The 19,516-nt window shown below is 39.2% G+C and overlaps 1 protein-coding gene across 2 annotated transcripts in view; it reads right to left on the minus strand.

Annotated features, from left to right (window-relative positions):
• znf407 (zinc finger protein 407) overlaps nt 1-19,516 on the minus strand; it is a 109,074-nt gene that overhangs the window by 41,197 nt on the left and 48,361 nt on the right. For both annotated transcript variants that reach the window (XM_085918693.1, XM_085918694.1), the window contains exons 5-6: nt 18,354-18,428; nt 741-907 (exon numbers count right to left, since the gene is read on the minus strand). In XM_085918693.1, the coding sequence (XP_085774819.1) occupies nt 741-907; nt 18,354-18,428 (242 nt within the window). The remainder of the gene's footprint in view (nt 1-740; nt 908-18,353; nt 18,429-19,516) is intronic.

The following is a 19,516-nucleotide window of genomic DNA, read 5'->3' on the forward strand; positions in this document are numbered from 1 at the left end:
AGGTATTATTTAGGGGAGGGGGGGGTTAAGAGTGGAAAATTGACTTTTTAATTGATTGTTAATAAATATTTGGGTCTCGAGAGTGAATGTCCACCCATCAAGGGTTGTTCGTCTTTGCGTGCCCTGCGATTGGCTTGCAACCTGTTCAGGGTGTCCCCCGCCCGATGACTGCTGGGATAAGATCCAGCACGCGTGCAACCCCTGTGGGGACAAGCGGTATAGAAAATGGATGGATGGATGTTCTGATTATATTAAAATTATTTGTGGTTGGTGAAAAAATAAGGATAAGGAACACCATACTAACCGGCGGAACCTGGTCCAAATATCTAAATTAAAGTAAAAAATAAAAACATTGTTTTTTTCTTATCCCTTTGAATCTAAATAGTTGATTACAGTACTTTATATAAATTTGATGGCAGTGATTGAATCTGGAAGTGTAAGCGTTTCTAGTTTCAATGACTGCTCAACTATCTCTGGGTGTTGAAAATGAATACAGATGGCCAATAGTCAGGCAAAAATGTGTGATTTTCTAAACAAACTTGTGAAGTTTTTTTTATGCGAGATGACATTTTCACAGTTTACACACAGATTTCAGCTTTTTAGTTTCTCCACCTATTGTCCATCTTTTTTTTTTTTAACATAAGAATGGTGTTTCAGAAACTAATTGTGGTGTTTATTTATGAGTGCATGTCACTGTAAATAATTACAGGATTTAAAGTAGAAGTAACTCAATTTCTTACCAGTGTGTGTACGGTAATGGTCTTTCATTGCTGACAGGTTGAGGAAGGCGTAGTGGCAGGACGGCCAGGAACACTTATAAGGTTTCTCCCCACTGTGCAGTTTCAGGTGGTTGTTTAGTGCCCATTTTTCACTAAAGGAGCGCTCACACAACTTGCACTCGAACTTCCTGTAGAATATAGGAGGTAAGGAAGAAAGAAGTGAGGCAAGGACAGGAAGTCAGCAGGGGGGAAACTGTTATTTACCGAGATCCTAGAACTAACATAAAATACTGGTGAGTTTATGCCATGGGAAAGAAAATGGAGGTTGTAGTTGCAGGCCCAGTCTCAGTGCACGGGAGCATTTGATTGGAAGCTGTATGTCTACACTGGATGGCACGCACGCACACGCATGCACACACGTGCACACACTCAAATACATAAATACACACACACACACAGGGCCAAACACAGGAGTGTAGTTGGCTACTGGTATGTCATGTCTGTATAAGCAGGCATTGATTTTTCTGTCCTGGCCTGCCACCTCTACCATTTATTCTCTGCTTTGCACCAGGGCCCAGAGGACTACAGAAATTCTGTTACAGACCACACACACACACACGCCCCTCCCTCACACACACGCACGCGCACACACACACACACACACACACACACACACACACACACACACACACACACACACGGACACACACACGGATGCGCATACACACGGGGTGGGTGGGAATATTGGAGGCCTGCGGGGAGAATAAAGTTCACCTGTCCAGCATCCCTGACCACTTAGCCAGGGTTAAATGAACAGTTATCAACATTTTACCCACCATCTTTTGAGCCCCCTGGATCATAGCTTCTCCACCTCCTCCAAACTCCTTTCAAACACTTACTCATCTGTGTTTTTATCATGAACACACTCCTCTGCATTAAATAGACAGTATTCATCTCATAAACGTGAATGTGTGGATACAGTCCACCGTTGCTTGCTTTGCCAAAATGATTTGGGAATGCTTGACAATTGATATGTATGAGTCAATACATTTACAACAATTGAAAAGAACGGGAGCATATTTTCAAAATTTCAAATGGAATCCACATTATAAAATGTTTAATTATAAAAATACAAATTGACTGTATTTATAATAGATACTGCATAAAATGTATAATATAGAATAAAATATGATCATACAATATAATATGATCCGACAGTATAAAACATGTACAGGACACAATATTAGAAACACCTCTCCAATACAGTCTACAATATTACTTGTACCGCCCTGAAAAAAATTGTAAAATAAAATATATTTTTCTAGTGGCAATTAAAATTGGCTCTTATGTTCTTTACAAAGGCTGTTTCTTTTTTTTTATTCCATGTTTGTAATGCATCAGGATAGTAGGTGTCAGGAGTGTGAAATCGCATCTTGTTTTTACTAACTCGACATGTGTCTGTTCCTCATGCTGACGCCTACATTATTTGACACACTGTGGTCTTTTTTGTCTCGTGTGGGATGTCTGCACCTATATTCATCTGCTGTGCTATTGGGCTTCAAGAAACAAACAGAAAGTAAAAACAATAGAGAAAACTTGGGCTGGAATTAATCTTTACCCCACTCTATAATTTAGACGCAGAATGACTAATGTGCAAGTCATAAACAAATGATGTCAGGTTTTGGGGAACATTTGTCTTGCAGTGAGGCCTGTGTTATTTTAGGGAGGGTGGCTGTCTTTAAGTCCTGATTGTGTCGTTTAATCCCCATGGTATCTGTTTCATAGCGAGCCGCATGACACTCACCTGAACAAATAATGACTCCACGCAGCATGTAGCATGTGTCTGAATCAATAATTCATACTCATACATCTTCCTTACTGGAAGAAGGGGGGGGGGGGGCAAGGGAGTAATAGTAGAGAGACGTAAAACCAAAAAGCCAGGAATTAAAGGTAGTGGGGGTGAGGGAGGGGGGCGTATTAAGAGAAAAATGGCTTGTCATGGTGACAATAACAATCTATATGTTCAATGAATTTGACTTTGCACCAGATATGCAATAGATGTTTCAAGCACGCTTACGAGAAAGGAAGGAGAAGCTGTAAAATGCCGCCAGTAACCGCCAATGCTTTATTAAACAGCCTTATTTCTTTCATCACGTGACTTAGGACAAACATAATTTGACCAATAGGTGTACATTTGCATCTGTTTTTCTTCACTCCCTGCGGTATTTATAGAACAACTCATTGTTCGTGCCACCATGGGAGAGATAAATAAGGTGAGTGAAGAGATGTTATCTTTTATTGTAAGCAATATGAGCAACAGTCCTGCTTTATGAGCTAAACAGGCCATTGTTTATTATGCGGCCTAATCACAAAGTCAGGCAGGCCTTGACAATGCTGCGATGGAGAAAAACAAGAACCAATGCAAAGCAGAGGAGAACATGGAGGAAGGTGCGTACGCTACCACCACTGACTATCAGTCGGTGGTTTGTAAGGATGAGAGAAGGGCTTGGGTTTGTTTTTTTATGGGATCAGATGGAGTGCTTTGATCTTGTCCCCGCATGTCAGATTTGGTCACGATTTACTGTCTCACAAATCCATATGCACATCACCTCTAAATAGCAAGGCACCTTGCAAAATTCATTGAAGGATAATTTGCTTGCTGTTAATGTGCAATTGCACATTGCAAAGAACAATGTAAGGTCTGAAATGTTTCAAATGCATTTGCAAGCAAAGAACATTTTAACCCTTTGGACTCTTTTTATGTATTTCTGTATAGTTTGCATGGCAGTTTTTTAGGTTGTTTCTGAACATCAAACATTTAAAGGGTCATGATATTCGGTATGGATGCTGAAGTCTGTGTTTTATTTTGGTATTGACTGGACTACTGAGTACCAATTCACATGAAATCAAATGGTAACCATGTTAAAAGTTGTTGATTTTTCATGGCACACATAAACACAACAGAGCACGCACTCAGGCGTAATTATGTTACTCGCTCACGCTAAAAATACTTTTCCTGGTTTTTAGCAAGTGAGATCTCACTTCAGTATATAATCTATATTATACAAATATATTGTGTTTCGTGGAATGAAGATAAACACGAATACACAATTACAAAATATCGTCATTCCTTGTGCAATGTTATGTAAACAGCTTAGGGTCACACTGTAGTTTGTAATACTTTATTATTTATAGTTTTAAAACATTATACCATTATTTTTACTTATTTTAAACTCATGATGTTATTTTGATATGTTTGCCAAATGTACATCTTGAAAAAAAGACATTTTACTACTTAGTAACATTGAATGGCTCGAGGTTACCATATTCACAAAAATACAGACTAAGTAGAAGGGATTGAGAATCAAATTCGTGCCCATGGCACCTATGTTGTTTTTTCAAAGTGATATATAGTAACAATGCACAGACCAAACAAATCAGCATCATTTTCAGGTATTTGACCTGAATCCTGACTAGAAGATCACACGATAAATATGCTTTTGTGACTTGGAACTCGATCCCTTTCGAGTCTTTAGAACTCCTTTTCTTCTACCGTATCTTGCCTCTGTATCCGCAGGTCAAGCAATGAGATGATATGACTGGCATGCGATGGAGATTTATTCAAAGACCCAGGTGGGCTTGTTGCCTCTACTGTCTGAAAGCTGCCAGCTTCCACAAGTATACAGTCACTCATTACCATATACCGTGGTGTGATCTTGTCATGAGTTCAGGAACAAGATACTGGCAAAACATCACAGGCCACACTGGCCTTAATTGTGATATACTGTATGTTTCCTAGGAGGTGTAAATTTGTATCGTTATCAGTCGTTGTATTATATAGATATAAAAAAAATCAAGACCTGGTTTCTTACCATAGACTCACTGCTGCCTCCAAGTGGTAAGGTGTAGACGTGAGTGTTTAAGTGACACAATTGCTGGCAATTATTTTGATTCTTTAGGTTAATTGTAGTAGGGGGAAGAAAAAAGAAGACACAATTAAAATATATTCACAAGAAATCTCTGTTCCTGGTGAACATCATACCAATCAATGACGGGAAAACGTTTTTCTTTCAAAGAATGACATTTTTGATGGACCGCTTAACAATATTTATTTGTCAAGGTTGTTGGCCAGTTGGTGTGCAGAACTAATCTCCAACACTCTCTCATGGCAACACAAAGACAGGAAAAGAGAGGGGCCGACTCTCGCCTGAAGCCAAACTGACACAAACAGACAACTTCAAAGTGAAGCCTGTTGTTTATTGGGCAACGGGAAAGGGGGGAGAAAATTTATCTGATATGCAACTGTCAGGAGAGCATTTTCACATGCAAAATAGCGAGTGAGTGAGAGAGATTACCTAGAGGGAGGAACATGACAGCATTCACTAGGGTCAGGATGGATCATCATCTTCAGCCCCCCACTGCATCATCTCTCTTTTTCTCCATCCATCTTTATCTCTCAGCTTCCCTCACTTCTTCCTACCATTTCCCTTCCCCAGTATTTTCCCTCTCGTCCTGTTTTCAGACTTCATCACTCTGCACTTCGACAAGCTTTAGATCCAGACTGAATTAGCTGAATGAAGATTAAATCATTGGCCATGAGCTCTTTCAAGATATTGGGAGAAAGAGTGAGTAAGCCTTATATGCTAGCTAACTGATTTCGGACCTAAATATGTGTCTAAAGAGATGATCCTCTTTAAATAGGGATCAATGGAAACACAATTTGATTGTGGTGTAGGGTAAAAAAAAAAAAAAAAAGCTGAACAAATTACATTTATCTTTCCTCAACACGGATGCTGGCTTTGTTATTTGTCACGGGCCAAGACAATCTGGACTAAACTATCAAACACTGCTCAGGGTGATCAGGATAATTCTATGAGATTTGTAGTTATTAAAAAAAAGTGTTCTGCTTGGTGTGAGTCAAACATTCAAATAAATAGAGAAAGCTCTCTATTGCTGGCTTCAGCATAAACTAGGGAAAGCCACTCCTGTAAGAGAATTCTCTCTCCTGGGAAAGGCCAAGAATTACCCTAACAGAGGGCCGTTTTAAAGTATACAGCCAGCATACTCATCACAGGAAAAACAAATAAATACATAAAACCACAGTGAAGGGGCTGCGTGTGTCTACACACAATTGTGGATGAACCTCCTATAGAGGAGGACCGCTGCAGATGACTGCAATATAAACAACGGCACACAACAGAGATGGTGTGGCTGATTTATGTTTACCTTCCATCCCAAGAGGAGGAGGAGGAGTGGAAAGAAAAGATAATGAAATAAATAATAAAAGGCCGAGCCCATCAGATAAGCTCCTGTTTATCCTGCTGTAGGGCAAATACAAATTGTCAATTTAATGAACACGGCAGACGTGACGAAAGCGGGGTGAAGGAGCCTCCCGTCTGACAAACAATCAGGAAATGTTATCTTAATATTGTTGTGCTGTTATTCAGCCCATAACTTAAGGACGGAGAGAGGAAAATGAGGTGGCATGACGGCAGAGGGGAGTGAGGTACAAAGGCCATGTCCCTCTGTGGTGGCCTTGTTATTGCCTATTTTTATTATTAGCCATAGTTCAAGAGTCCCAAACACACTTGGAAACATGCAGTCCTAAATCTTAACCACACACTATGTCTAGCTGCACGCACACACACAATTATGAAACTAAAATAATAACAAAACATACCCCAGGTGTTGCTTTTCTATCGTGTGCTCAAGCAAGATTGCCGTGATGTTTCACCACAAGCTACTGGCCAAAAATATACCACGGGACATTCTCTTCAAACATAGCAAACGTATTGATTTGCATGATACACTTTGGCTCACGCTCAAATATTCATCTCCACCCATCTTTTACGGACCGCTTAAAAGGGGGTGTGAATGGGTCGTTCAAAGCTTCATTATAATTCTTTAATTTAAGGCTTTGCAATCTGTGTAGCCACCTAACTTAACCATTATCTCCATATTTATATATTGCAAGCACTAAATTGCGTCAGGAAGAATTACTATCAATATGAGTATCTGCAACAATAACTCAGCCCTGCAGCTAAGGACAGGATGCTCTTTATCAGACTCCTGATAGGCCTTAAATACAGCACAAGGCAGCCATATCAGAGCTTTTTCTCTCTAATATCAAGCTGCATTAGCACGTCGTAAATCAAATTACACTCAGAGAATTTCATTTGGGTCACCTGCCAGTGCTGCGGTGCAACAGAAATATTTATGTTTCCATGCTGCAAATCAGCGCTTTCAGGTATACAAAGAGATGGGGAGGGGTGGGGCTAAGTGTGAAAATTGGGTATAAACCTAATTATCTTTTCAAAATACAGAGAAAGCATGCTATAAATTGTGGAACTCATGACGCAAGCAGCCGTTTTGGAAACCTGTGAGGATGAAGGGAGCTGCTTTTGCGGTTATCATCATTAACTGGGGTTTGCTCGCGTCGCCACTCAAACGATCAGCGTCGTCCCTGAATTTGCTCAGAATAGAACAGGACGATACGTTGATATGTTGATTGAGCGGGCCCTCATCAACAGGCTAATATGATAAGGCAAACACAAGACTCCTAATAAGGCAAATACTTATTTTTACAGGATTGAAATGTTATGAGGAGTCTGTCTTCATTATCTAACTATCGCCAAAGAATTCACTTTCAATTTGTTGATTGGATTATATTTGTGGCCCTATTATTATCATCTTCCTGTGGGATAACTCTTCATAGGTCCGGGTCATAATCACAAAGACTTTGATTAGACACTGTCAGTGACTGGGATGGCTGTCACGTCATAGAAAGTGCAGAAAACATGTCAAACGACATGAAGCAATAAATCATTAGGTCTACAACAACAATGCTCAAAGCCGAGCGTCAAACGGGCTACTCATATTTACTCTCCGAAATGATTTTAGATGAATGAGCACTGGCCCTAATCCAATTACATGGGGGCTAGTTACACTCATATTTGTTTTTTCTTTTCTCTTCTCTTTTCTTCCTTTTCGGAAATTGGGTAAATCATTTAGCTCGCAGATAGCAGTAACAGCAAATTAGCTCTTTGGCCTGACTGCTACAAGATGTCTGTAGTGCTATCTCATATGTAACACCGATACATTGCAACAATAGGCCGTTTATCCAGAATTAAACGTGTGTTTGTGTGTGTTAAGTGTGGGTCTGTGTGTGCTTCAGTAGGTACAAGTGAAAGAGCAGGTCCATTCTCTATTATTACTGGAATTGTAATTCAATGATCACCTTAGATCACATACGTGCCATAAATCAGATAGGCATGACAGAGGATGAAAAATTGTATTAATAATGTGAAACTTATTATACGGTCCCAAATGCTCCCTTGATAAATGACATTGTTTGGGTTTGACAATGATTGCATTTAAAACATTATTTCTGTGTGTGTGTGTGTGTGTGTGTGTGTGTGTGTGTGTGTGTGTGTGTGTGTGTGTGTGTGTGTGTGTGTGTGTATACTGGACATTGCAGCAGTGTCAGATTGTTGGGTGGGGAAGACAGAGGTGGGGTCCCCCGGTTTCATAAAATATTCAAGATGTTTCTTCCACTTCTCTCTGGAGTCAATGGGCATATAGTAGCTGTGGCAGTTAGGGTATAAATATTTGTGTGTGTGTGTGTGTGTGTGTGTGTGTGTGTGTGTGTGTGTGTGTGTGTGTGTGTGTGTGTGTGTGTGTGTGTGCGTGCGTGACAGTGTGTGTCTGAGCAGGAGTTAAATGATGAATAACTGAAACATGCATATCTTCAAGTTATGAAGCAATTATTATCCATCTCAGTCAGATATGCACATCTTAAAAAAAAGGACACATAAAAGCTACACAAACTACACTTTTCTAAACTCAATTATTTATGAATTGTTTTGTTGGATTTATTTTTTACCTTTTCATAATCCATTTATCTTGGTGTGTGACAGAAAAGGATCCAGTAGTGGTTTCCTTTCTATTACATGCACAAACACATTAATTAATGCACTAATGCTTGTTTATGCTTGTTTCAACACCCATTCATATGGATTAAGTGCCTTTCCTTAGTGCATTAGCTATATTGAAGGATGTGAAGTCGAACATGGAGCCAGAAACCCAAACCTGCCTGCCAACTTGGACTGTAAACTGCTGGATGGCAATGTCAGCCATTTAAAAAAAAAAAAAAGAGAGAAGATTGTATTGCAACTCTGACAAACAAGTGTGTGACAAAGTGCCGCTAAATAAGTACGTACAAATTGGAAAAGGTGCATTAGGTTGTGTGTTGAATGGCTTTCTTAATTGTCTGGATTATTTGATCAAGGAAATTACGTCAAATCCACAGCAATAGATTTTGTGTCCCATTTTGTGCAAAGTTTATTGCAATGGAAGGTGTATTTTCCCCAGTTTCCAGGGCAGTGTCTGCAGAACTACTTTAATTTTTTTAATTTTTTGGCTTTCTAATTGAATGACAATAATGAACATGTGCAGTGTGCACTATGTTTCTTATAGAGTTCTAAATGTTGGGGTGGTTCAGAATTTTCCTGCGTAATTTTATTTTGGCTTTATTTTTGGTTGATTTCAAGTTGTGAGTAGTAACACCGTGACCAAGAGTGGCCTTTCCCTCTATTTTTAATCATCCAGACCCTTTGGCATGTCCTGGTCAGAGTGACACCAAGTTCCTCCTAAGGAACTTCTCAATACCACTACACTAATCATTTTCCACTCCTTTTCTCTTCCTTGCAAACAACAATAATGAGAGGCTATTCATCTCTCTCTATTTGAGACCACAATGAAATAAATCAAGATATTTTCCCACAAATATAATAATATTTGTATTTGGGGTAGGGCAGACATAATTGATGACTGTGGCCGTGCTAATTAAAAATGGCAGAGGTTTCATTAATCTTGGTCATTGTGTTGGGAGATAGTAGAATAGCAGCTGCAGAGCTTGCTGGACAGAAGAGACATCACTATCTATGTGATTTGGCATATTGTTGAGTTCATTGGAGGAATTGAGGTAATGTGAGACCTGAATAGTATATACATTTAGCGTTCTGTTGTGTTGTGTTGTGTTGTGTTGTGTTTACAGCATGTTGGAGAAGTAAATTTATTTTGGTGGATTTGCATTGTAGTCAGCGTCCCACTGCTACATGCATACAGTTCAACACAAAACAAATCTATTGTATAGAGGTTTGCCTGGAATGAATGCATAATGTCATTCTACCAGAGCTGCCAATATTTTAAAATTGACTTCCAGAACAATTTGTCTGAATGTCGATGCTTTCATATATATTCTCTCTCTCTCGTTTTCTCTCTTTCTCTTTCTCTTTCTCTCACTCTCTCTCTTTCTCTCTCTTTCTCTCTCTTTCTCTCTCTGATAAATAGAAAATGTAGCTTGAATTGTATTTTGTGCTGTTTTCCTGTTGTGATTTTTTTGGGGGGGGGGTCTTCAGGTGAACTCGAATAATATGCTATATAATATATGTTAAATGCAACAAGGGATATTTTAAAATCTCTAGTACAAGGCAAACGAAAAATATTGCTTAAGTCCGTCTTTGGAAAAAGCAGAATCAGGCTAGCAGGAGATTAAAGACACGGATATTATAGAATTCTAATTGACCAAAAATACCGGAGGAGTGTATAGAACCACTGATGGTCGGGCATCTTACGTTGCCAATCTCTAAACCTGCCTATCTTGAATACTGTACATTGATTTCTCTGTGGCATTTTCACTGTTTTCTGTCTCTTGGTCGATGGTACCACTGAGTATTGCAAAAGCGTTAAATGCTCATTTTATCAGTGATCATTTTTTAATTTTCCATTTTAAGGTGTATTTCTTAGTGCTGCTTAAATATTTTCCCGCATTATGTTGTCAGAACCATCAAGAATGAAAAAGAAGCAAAGCTCATCAACGTACAAATTAGTTGCAAAATGTAAACATAACCTTGGGGAAGCGTAATCTGCACTACTGACGTAATATACTTTGAATGGACGATGCAAACAGTTAAGTTGGTGCTTTAAAAGGCTCTCATTACCCCATTCAGGGAGTCGAGCCTGTAATGCGCACTTAGAACAGTGTTTTCAGGGAGAATATAACAACAGTGGCAACCTAAGATGGAGGCCCATTGGCTTCAGCCGCAAGGGGCATATTGTGCTCCATTTCTATTGGCGCGTTTGGAAATCAACACTGCCGAGTGAGGATCTAGTGGAAGGCAAGTTTATAATTGTTCAGTGACATCATGAGAAATGTCATGCCAAAAATCATTCAAAAGACAAAGATCAAGACTAAGGTAAAATAAACACAAAAAAATATTCCTTGCACAAGATTATTCACAACATATTCCACAGTACATAGAAATGGATACACAGAGGCATACTGAAGCTTATCAATGAACTATTTTTGACCTGTACATGGGTGTATGAAACAAACATGCATATACATTTGCATAATATACTATCAAATGCACAGCGCCTATATGTTAAGTTAACATATACACACAAAGGTGTCTGCAGTTCAGAAGGACAGCGACAGCTCAGAGCCAGCTGTGACCTGGAGTCCAGGTGCTCAGGAAAACCGCTGTTAACAGCAACGATTGATGATCTAATCAAACTGTCACCACAGCAATCTGCTTTAGGGGAGGGGAGTCTGGGTGCCTGTGTATCAGTGGAAGGTGAGGAGAAGTAGGGTGAAAGCAGGTGGGGTGGAATATCCAGGAGGCCTGGTGCATGCTTACTGTTCGTCCAAATTGAGAGTGACAATCTCAATAGTGAAAAGGCCTCCCCACCCCCTATAAGTAATGGAGGAAACTACTACAGCCTTCTTCCGGAGGATGTCACATAATCAGGGGAGCCCCAAAAAAACCCTCACCCCACTCTCGTCATTATGCCTTGATTCAAGCGTGGTGAGGGGACTACCAAGAAACGTATCACATCTAGATCTGGCATATACAAAGCATAGCTGCAAGCCAAGTCCAGACTGCAACCTGTTATTTACGGGGGCAGCATTAAAAAAAAAAAAAATCTGTCCAGAGTCAAACTTCTGTATGTCTTTTGGCACCTGGTGGCACTGCTGTTTACAAGGCAGGGGAACAGTAGAAGAAGAGGTAGTGCCATGGTGTCACTGGTGTGATACGTACACCAAAAAGCAAGTAATAATAAACTTTTGAAAGGATACAATAAACCTCCACTATTCACAGGGGATAGGGAGTGGACGATAGCAAAATTCTGCTTATAATCATGTAAATGGTAAATGGACTGCACTTAATTTATCTACACCACATGGTGCCCGAAGCGCTTTACAATGCCTCAAGTTCACCCATTCACACACACATTCATCCACAACATAATCCCGCTGCAATTGTTACTATTTGATTTTTTAACCCTCAATTTTTTTGAATAAGTAGGGATATACCGGCAATGAGTGTTTTCTTGACTGCTCAGTGAACAGGCATTTATGCATCGTGATTTTACTGCGATTGTTTATTTGTTAAAGCTTCGATTATAAAATGACATGTGGTTTGTATTAAAACTGGATGTCTGATGTTTGTAACAAACCGATTTGTGCCAAAATTGCTAAAGAATTCATTGAGTTTTAATGAACAAAGAAAAACACAAAGACCAGCTCTATAGCTCTATGGTCTTCTTTTTCACCGCTTTCTTAGTTTTCTTCTTTGTCTTTGTCTACCACACTTCCAGAGAACCACTCTGAGTCTTTTTTTTTTTTTAATCAACAAATACTTTTCTTTTGGAGGTCTGACAATCTAGGTGAAGGGTTGCAGGTGAACTGGAGTCTATCCTAGCTAACGTTGAGTTACAGGCAGGGTACACCATGCTTACCAGCAAAAGAACCTACTGGTACGTTTTGTGGGGTCATGCATGTACGAAAAATATTTTCAGTTTGTTATTGCTTACAGTTTCTCAGTGCATCATGCACATATGATTTCAATTATCTTTTAATTAAAAATTGGTTGCAATGCCTTAGGTACTTGTATCTGTAATGTTTTGTTTTACTGCTTACATTTATTTTGGCAATATTGTGATTATCCTGCTATCAGGGATCATTTAGATCACTATAATCATTCCATCTTTAGCGAGGATTTTCTACAGCATCGACTCATGTCGTCTTTTTATCCGATAATATGACAATATGTGTACAGTAAATCAGGGGCAACACTTATTAAATGCAAATTGATGTCATTTAGCAAAGGGTCGCAACTATTTGATTATTTTTAAATACAACTAAAATTAGTGCATTAAGAAAGATGTAATATATGCAGATTACAATAAATTTGTATACATATGTTATCTGTTATTTTCCATTATATAGCCTACATAGAACATGATGGCTAGATACATAATGTAGATAGCTAGACAGGAGCCTTCAAACTTAATAGTGGCTTGTTAATCGCTGCCTGTTATGCTTGTGTTAATCACCTTCCCCAGGATATATCCACGAATGCCACTTGCCTGTCCAGTTCGCATTAATTTAATCGCTGCCCGGCTAATTCATTGATTAATTGGTTCATTAGTGATGCCTGGCAACATCCATTTCTACCATGACAGTCTAATGTTTCAATCGAGAAGAAAAACAGGCTGGCAACAGGCCAGTTTTGGCACAGTCCCACCGTGCGTAATGTCTGACCACCATCACCAGTGAACCTCACAATTGTGTCATCGTGCAGTCTAACTCTGTGGGTTTGTGCCACGGGATACGGTGAACTATGTGCTTTTTTTTTTCCTGTCTGGTTGAGTAATGTTACTTGGATTAAAGAAAAGGGTGCCATAATTATTTAGGCAAGAACAGCTTCAAAAGTTAAAGGGACCGATGGATGGTTCTTACCGCTGCCGCAAAGATGAGGTAGATACTGTTGTGAGAAGATAAACTACTGTTGTAGGGTTATTCCACGAGTCAAGGTCATGTCACTTTGACATGACAAGTGGTTTCCAATTCTGGCACAAGCTGTCCAATACTAACTTATATTATTGTTAGTAACAAGATCCAGTAGGGCCCTGCTGCACCCTGTTACAAGGTGGTGGATTTTACTTTGATTTATATCAACACGCAGCTTGACACAGACAATGCATTGGCTAAATGGTGACAGTATTCTCTGACGGCTTTACTTCAAATTACACGGGCTATTTTTTGTACTTTTCTCACTGTTGCTGTTCTAAAACATGGATAGCACTGTGGTTTTTTTTAACTAATGATGATCTTAACCACAGGGGTGGGAATTTATGTTTTACAGAGTGTCAGCAATATACTTCCCTCACGCACTGTACCCACAAAAACACACATATCTTGCACAATTCTGCACTATATGCCCATGACAAGTGCATAAAAATCGCTCCCAAGTGATGGCACAAGCCAACCCATAAAAACTTAATGCATCTAATTTTCTAGTAATCAAACTTTTATAGACTGCGATGGCTTTTAAACTAACAAATTGTAATTATCGCTTAATTTTAACAGCAATATTAGCGCAATCCTTCATTCTGCGAGTGCTCATTCTTCATGAAATATTGAGTAGGGTAAACAGTGAGCCGCTGTCCGTGCAACCCACAACGCTAAAGGTCTGGTAGGGGTCGCTGAGACGTGGCCAGTGCCACAGTGGGGCGGGCTGCAGAAACCTCTGGAAACTGATCTTGATGATTTTCAACACACAAACTAAGACATACAGCTAAAGAAAATAGTGCTGTTAGTAATGGTGTTTTGTTGGTATGACCCTCACTGTACGCTGTTCTCTTTTCATACGCTTTGCAGACTTTAACGATGCTTAATATCCCGTAGTGAGTTACTTTGAAGTTAACATTTTCTTGTTGCCTTGCCAGTGTTTCGTGGTACTAATCATTTGCTTATGGTCCCAGCAGCATGGGATGTTACTGACTGCTGCCCTTGGGTGGCTAGTAACTACGCCTTACCACCCAACATCAAGACAGAGAGACAAAGTGCTGACACAAGCAGATAAGGGAAGGAAGAAAGAGGAAGATGAAAGAGCAGATTCATTATCAATAATTAAGCGAAAGGCTTTATTATAATAAATTAGAGTCTGTTTTATCAACTCTTATCTCCCTACCGCACAACGAAGACCTTTCCTTAGCCAGCACAAATAGAAATGTTGCATACACTTCTGGGTATGTGTACTTTTTGGTGTGAGGCCTGCTCTATTTAGCCTATGCTGTCATCATACTGACACCAGGCAAGATTCTCCTGCCCAGTGTCCCCATCTGGCCAGCATAGTCAATATGGCTGTACTGTGAAGCATGCTGGGATGTGGCTGCAAGCTCGAAGCCAAATTGTGACCTGGCACAACCACTTGACCACACTAAGCAGGAAGGTTTGTATTACTGTTCATTTTCTTGGTGAAAACTAGACGAAAATGTTTTTGCCATCACATACCTTTCACCGGACAAAAACTAGACTAAAAGAGAAAAGAGAAAAAAAACTCAATTCCTGAACAATAACTGGGATGAAATGAGTATGCATTTTCGTTGACTAATGAAGACAAGATGAAAATGTAGAAAATGATGTAAAGGAGATACGTTATACTGGTCGGTCAACAATGCTTTTATACTTTTCCCCTTGCTAAAACTAGACTAAAACAAGGTGAATAAAATTATGCTTACTTGGACGAAAATAAAGACTAAAATTCTTAACTCATAGCCGACTACAACTAGATATAAAAATGAGCACTAGTCTGCATACATTGACACAGTCGTGCAAAAATTACAAACTAGATTTTAACTGATATGGAAAGAAATCTTAGTAGGATTCCACCCCACACTCACTCCCACATATATAATGTTTTCTTAACGTAGACGTAAAAATAGTTCGTGGTGTAAAAAGAGATTTGAGGACCACGACACTACTACTAGAACTTTGCCAAATCAGCTGAGTCTTAAAAAAAAAATCATCTAGTGAGGTCAGTGGGTGGAAAAGAAGCAAAAGAAGCACCAAGCAAAACCCTCAGTTGGTAATTTGAGAACCAGTTCAAAATTGTTATATGAACCCCTGATTTTGTATTAAGCCATTTTCTTTTCGCTATAACCAAGTTGTATGAATCATTATCTTCCCACCATGACTGGCTGTTAAGATAACTGTAAACTACAGCAGCGTCAAATGCTAACCAAACGTTGCAGGCTGTAGCAATTACACATCTCTAAAACAGTGAATTCATTATTGCCCAAGAAAAAAAAAAAAAAGTTAAATAAATATTTCTTTCTTTTGGGCTGTCAGCAGCCCCTGTTTTAAAAAAAAGATGAGTGTATTAGTTTAAGCGGTTTATTATAACAAGCATGAAAATTACTGGCGTTTTAACAATTACCTGTGAAAACAAGTATGCGAGACAGGCCAGTTGTCTTTAGGCACCCTGTTTTGAAAGACTAATTACAAGCAATTGAGTCAAGGTTGCTGCTGTCTGTCATTCCCCACGAGCCACTCCCCTCACTTTTTTCAAACGAGGACTTTTGACACTCACTCACACGTGCCTTTACTTTCACACAAATGTGCATCCGGTTAGATGCGCCCCCCTACCAGTAAATCATTAGGTGTTTCAATTTAATTGACTACATATCCGAAATATGAATTGCATCACCGCCAACATGAAAAAGATGCTAAATGAAGTTGTCACCTACCTCATTGTTCTGAGCAATTTCAACAGTAAAACCGTACTGTAATTCTCTCTTTGAAATGAAATCGAGATACATCCTGTCACAAGTCAACAAAACACAAACACATGGAATGCTTCCCATGAGAAGAGTGCACATCCAGTTAATACATGCAAAAGGACAAAAAGCCCTTATCTCGGCTCAGTGCCTGCAGTGAGGAGTGGTGGTATGACAGAAATGAAGACCCAGTTGTGTCACTTCCTAACAGTTCAAACATATGACTAATATTTAAATGATCTTGGACGCTAAACAAAAGCATCGCCAGACGTTTTTTTTACTGGGCACATGCCCCAGTTAATGAGCTGTGCCCCAGTATTGGGTGCGGACTAGACATCACACTGCTGGTGCGGCCGAAGTGGGAAGAAGACAGAAGAAAAAATCCAGAGTAGTTATTAATTTGTCGCAGGCAGCGACCCGCAGTGTTTACATACATTCATTATTTGATTAATTTGCTCTCTGCTCACGATAGACCCTCCCCCTTCCCATTACATTTGGGGCATAGATGCTCCGCTACAGAAAATATACGTTCAAATCGGTGGCGTTGGGCGGAATTCTCCTATCTCGAATATCATCACATTTTAGTAGAGCAAAATATGACAAGTTCATTCAAAAATGATCATTGCATCGTGAAAAAGATCGGGGTATTTTTAACACTTTAGTCAATAATTTGTAAAAATAATACCAGGGTTCTTGCAGGTTTGAGTAAGTGAAATGTGTGTGGACCAAACGAACCCCTTGGGCTGCCCAACAACATGCCCGACCTACATTAACGTAACAAAGGACACCTTTGGCTATATTTTTGATTAAAAAAAAAAAAGCTACATGTGTCAAGAGGTTAAGCAATGCCAGTCTGTGAACAAGTTCTGAATTTGTCATGTTCAGGTCTGCCTTCGTCCGCCATTACACTCAAACTCCCATTTGATTCCCTCCTGTTCTTTTTCTCCTTTCTTTGTCAGGACTGTCACTACTCAAGTATACTAAATTATTTTATTGGATCCTTCAAATGGCTCTGGTAAATAGTGTGTTGAAACCGTATTCATAACACTTTCCATTCCATAGTAGCTTAGGTTTTATGTTTAGGGTCATTGCCTTCTTGGAAAATGAATCTACTACCCTTTTGCAGCATCAGACAAGTTTTCTTCCTGAATCATCTTGTATTTACTTTACTACTTCTCTGTCCATGCACACTACACTTTTTACTGTTATATTATTCTATTTGCTGATAATGCTGAGAACTATTCATCATTTTTATTCACATTCATAATAATATCCTACTTCAACAAAATACACTCAAGTTTGTGATTGTAAAGTGAAGTGTCACCCGATGGCAAACCTGGTGTACGACTAACAGTTCTCCCCAGCATTCTAAAAATATCAGGTCACCAGATGTGGTGATGAAACAGCCTCTCCAACACTGTCCCATTCCATCTCTCCACTGGTTGCTTCCCCCCACGACACACACACACCTACACTTTCTTTCTGTCTTTCTTTCTTTGTCATACATCCCAATTTTGCATTTGTAATTGTCATCCTCCTTCATACATTTATTCTCTTACATTTACCAAATTTGTTCCACTCAATAAGCCCTCCCCAGTGATTTTCTTCTAATTAAGCTGTTGAAAATGTGATAGTTAATTAATGTGGAGAAAAGAAAACATCTGCAGGATTATTGGAAAAATGGTGACACCTTGTGCCTGATAGGTTTAAAGAGACCTCATGATTGTTGTTCACCTGCACATGAAAGGCACCCATACTTATTCCCTGCATATGCTGTGCACATAAGAGTGACAACAGGGCAAGATCATGATAAAATGCAAACTTCTGTAAAATCTTGAGTATAATACGTCCCTCCCCCCAATCAACCTTAACATGTTGCTGGTATCCGTTAAATTTGTTTGTAATTGGGAAACTGCATGTTTTTAAGGGTCCCAAAACAAGTCTCACAATACAATGGAAAATATTCAATTAAATCACTGTGGAAATATAAGAAGTTGGAGACTTTACCTCTCTTTACGTTGGCCAATTCCATGTTTGCCAAGTAGGTGAGTGCTGAGGTGTTTCTTCATCACAAAGGCCCATCTGTATTAACAAACAAAGAGAGCAGAAGTCAACCACGTAGCAATCTCAATGTACTGTTTTATATCTGAGAGCATAAGTGAATTTATAATGATCAGTATCTTTTTCAAAAAAAGTTTCTTTTTTAACAAATTGTATCACATCTTGTACATTGACATGTCAAAGGACTGTGCACAAATAAACATACCCAAATACTTGTGTATGTGGAGTACAACCAAAAAGCAAACAGTACAAAAAAAAAAACAGGGATGAAAAGGAAAATAATCATGGAGTACTGGAACTTCCAAAATAAAGCAGCTTGTTCTTACTTTCCTGTATTTATTGTGTCTCCGAAACAGCACATGGAAATATAATGAATGGATGTCAAGACTAAATACTCAAACATCCAAGCTGCTCCCACAATAATTTATCCTATGGCCTTTTCATTTAGCACTCATCATTTCCAATTATTATGGAACAAATAGACAATAGCCACATCTAATAACGGAGGATGGAGCGCTAAAAGAAACCAAGGGACAGTCATGCGATCACGACTGTCACTGCGAAAACTCAGCTCCCCTTCTGTACAATTCTTTTCACTTCCCACTTTTCTGACTTGATGTTCATCATTCTAATTTTTTCCCCAAAAGCAAATTAGTGTGTTTTGCCACTGGGAACGTGTCTATCAAAGAGAAAATGCATAGTTATTTCACCATTTATGTCACTATGTCAAATTGAGAAGACTAACGAGTATTACACACACCAACAGACACAAAGCTATGTCCCCGCCAACATGGACAATCCTCGATGCCCTTGAGGCAAATGCTAACACCACTATAAATATTCAAAATGTTCCACTGTATTCTTTCATGATAATGACGCTACATTTTCTCAATCTTTTTCTAACTCAATCTATTTAGAATGTTGCCTCAAAGTCAATCTGGGAGAGTGACTCTGACTTAGTCTTGCATACTCCCTACAGGGAAACTGAAACTTAAGAATCCCAAGGATACTAATAAGTCTAGCACAAAACACGGTCTAACTTTGGTGTGCACATTGGTGGAGATTTGTTTCTTTTGGTATTCTCACAGACGTGCACAGTTAGGAACTGG

This window comes from Syngnathus leptorhynchus, chromosome 8, assembly GCF_054491065.1.
Source record: "Syngnathus leptorhynchus isolate UIUO chromosome 8, UIUO_Slep, whole genome shotgun sequence".
In the NCBI taxonomy this organism is placed as follows: Eukaryota; Metazoa; Chordata; class Actinopteri; order Syngnathiformes; family Syngnathidae; genus Syngnathus; species Syngnathus leptorhynchus.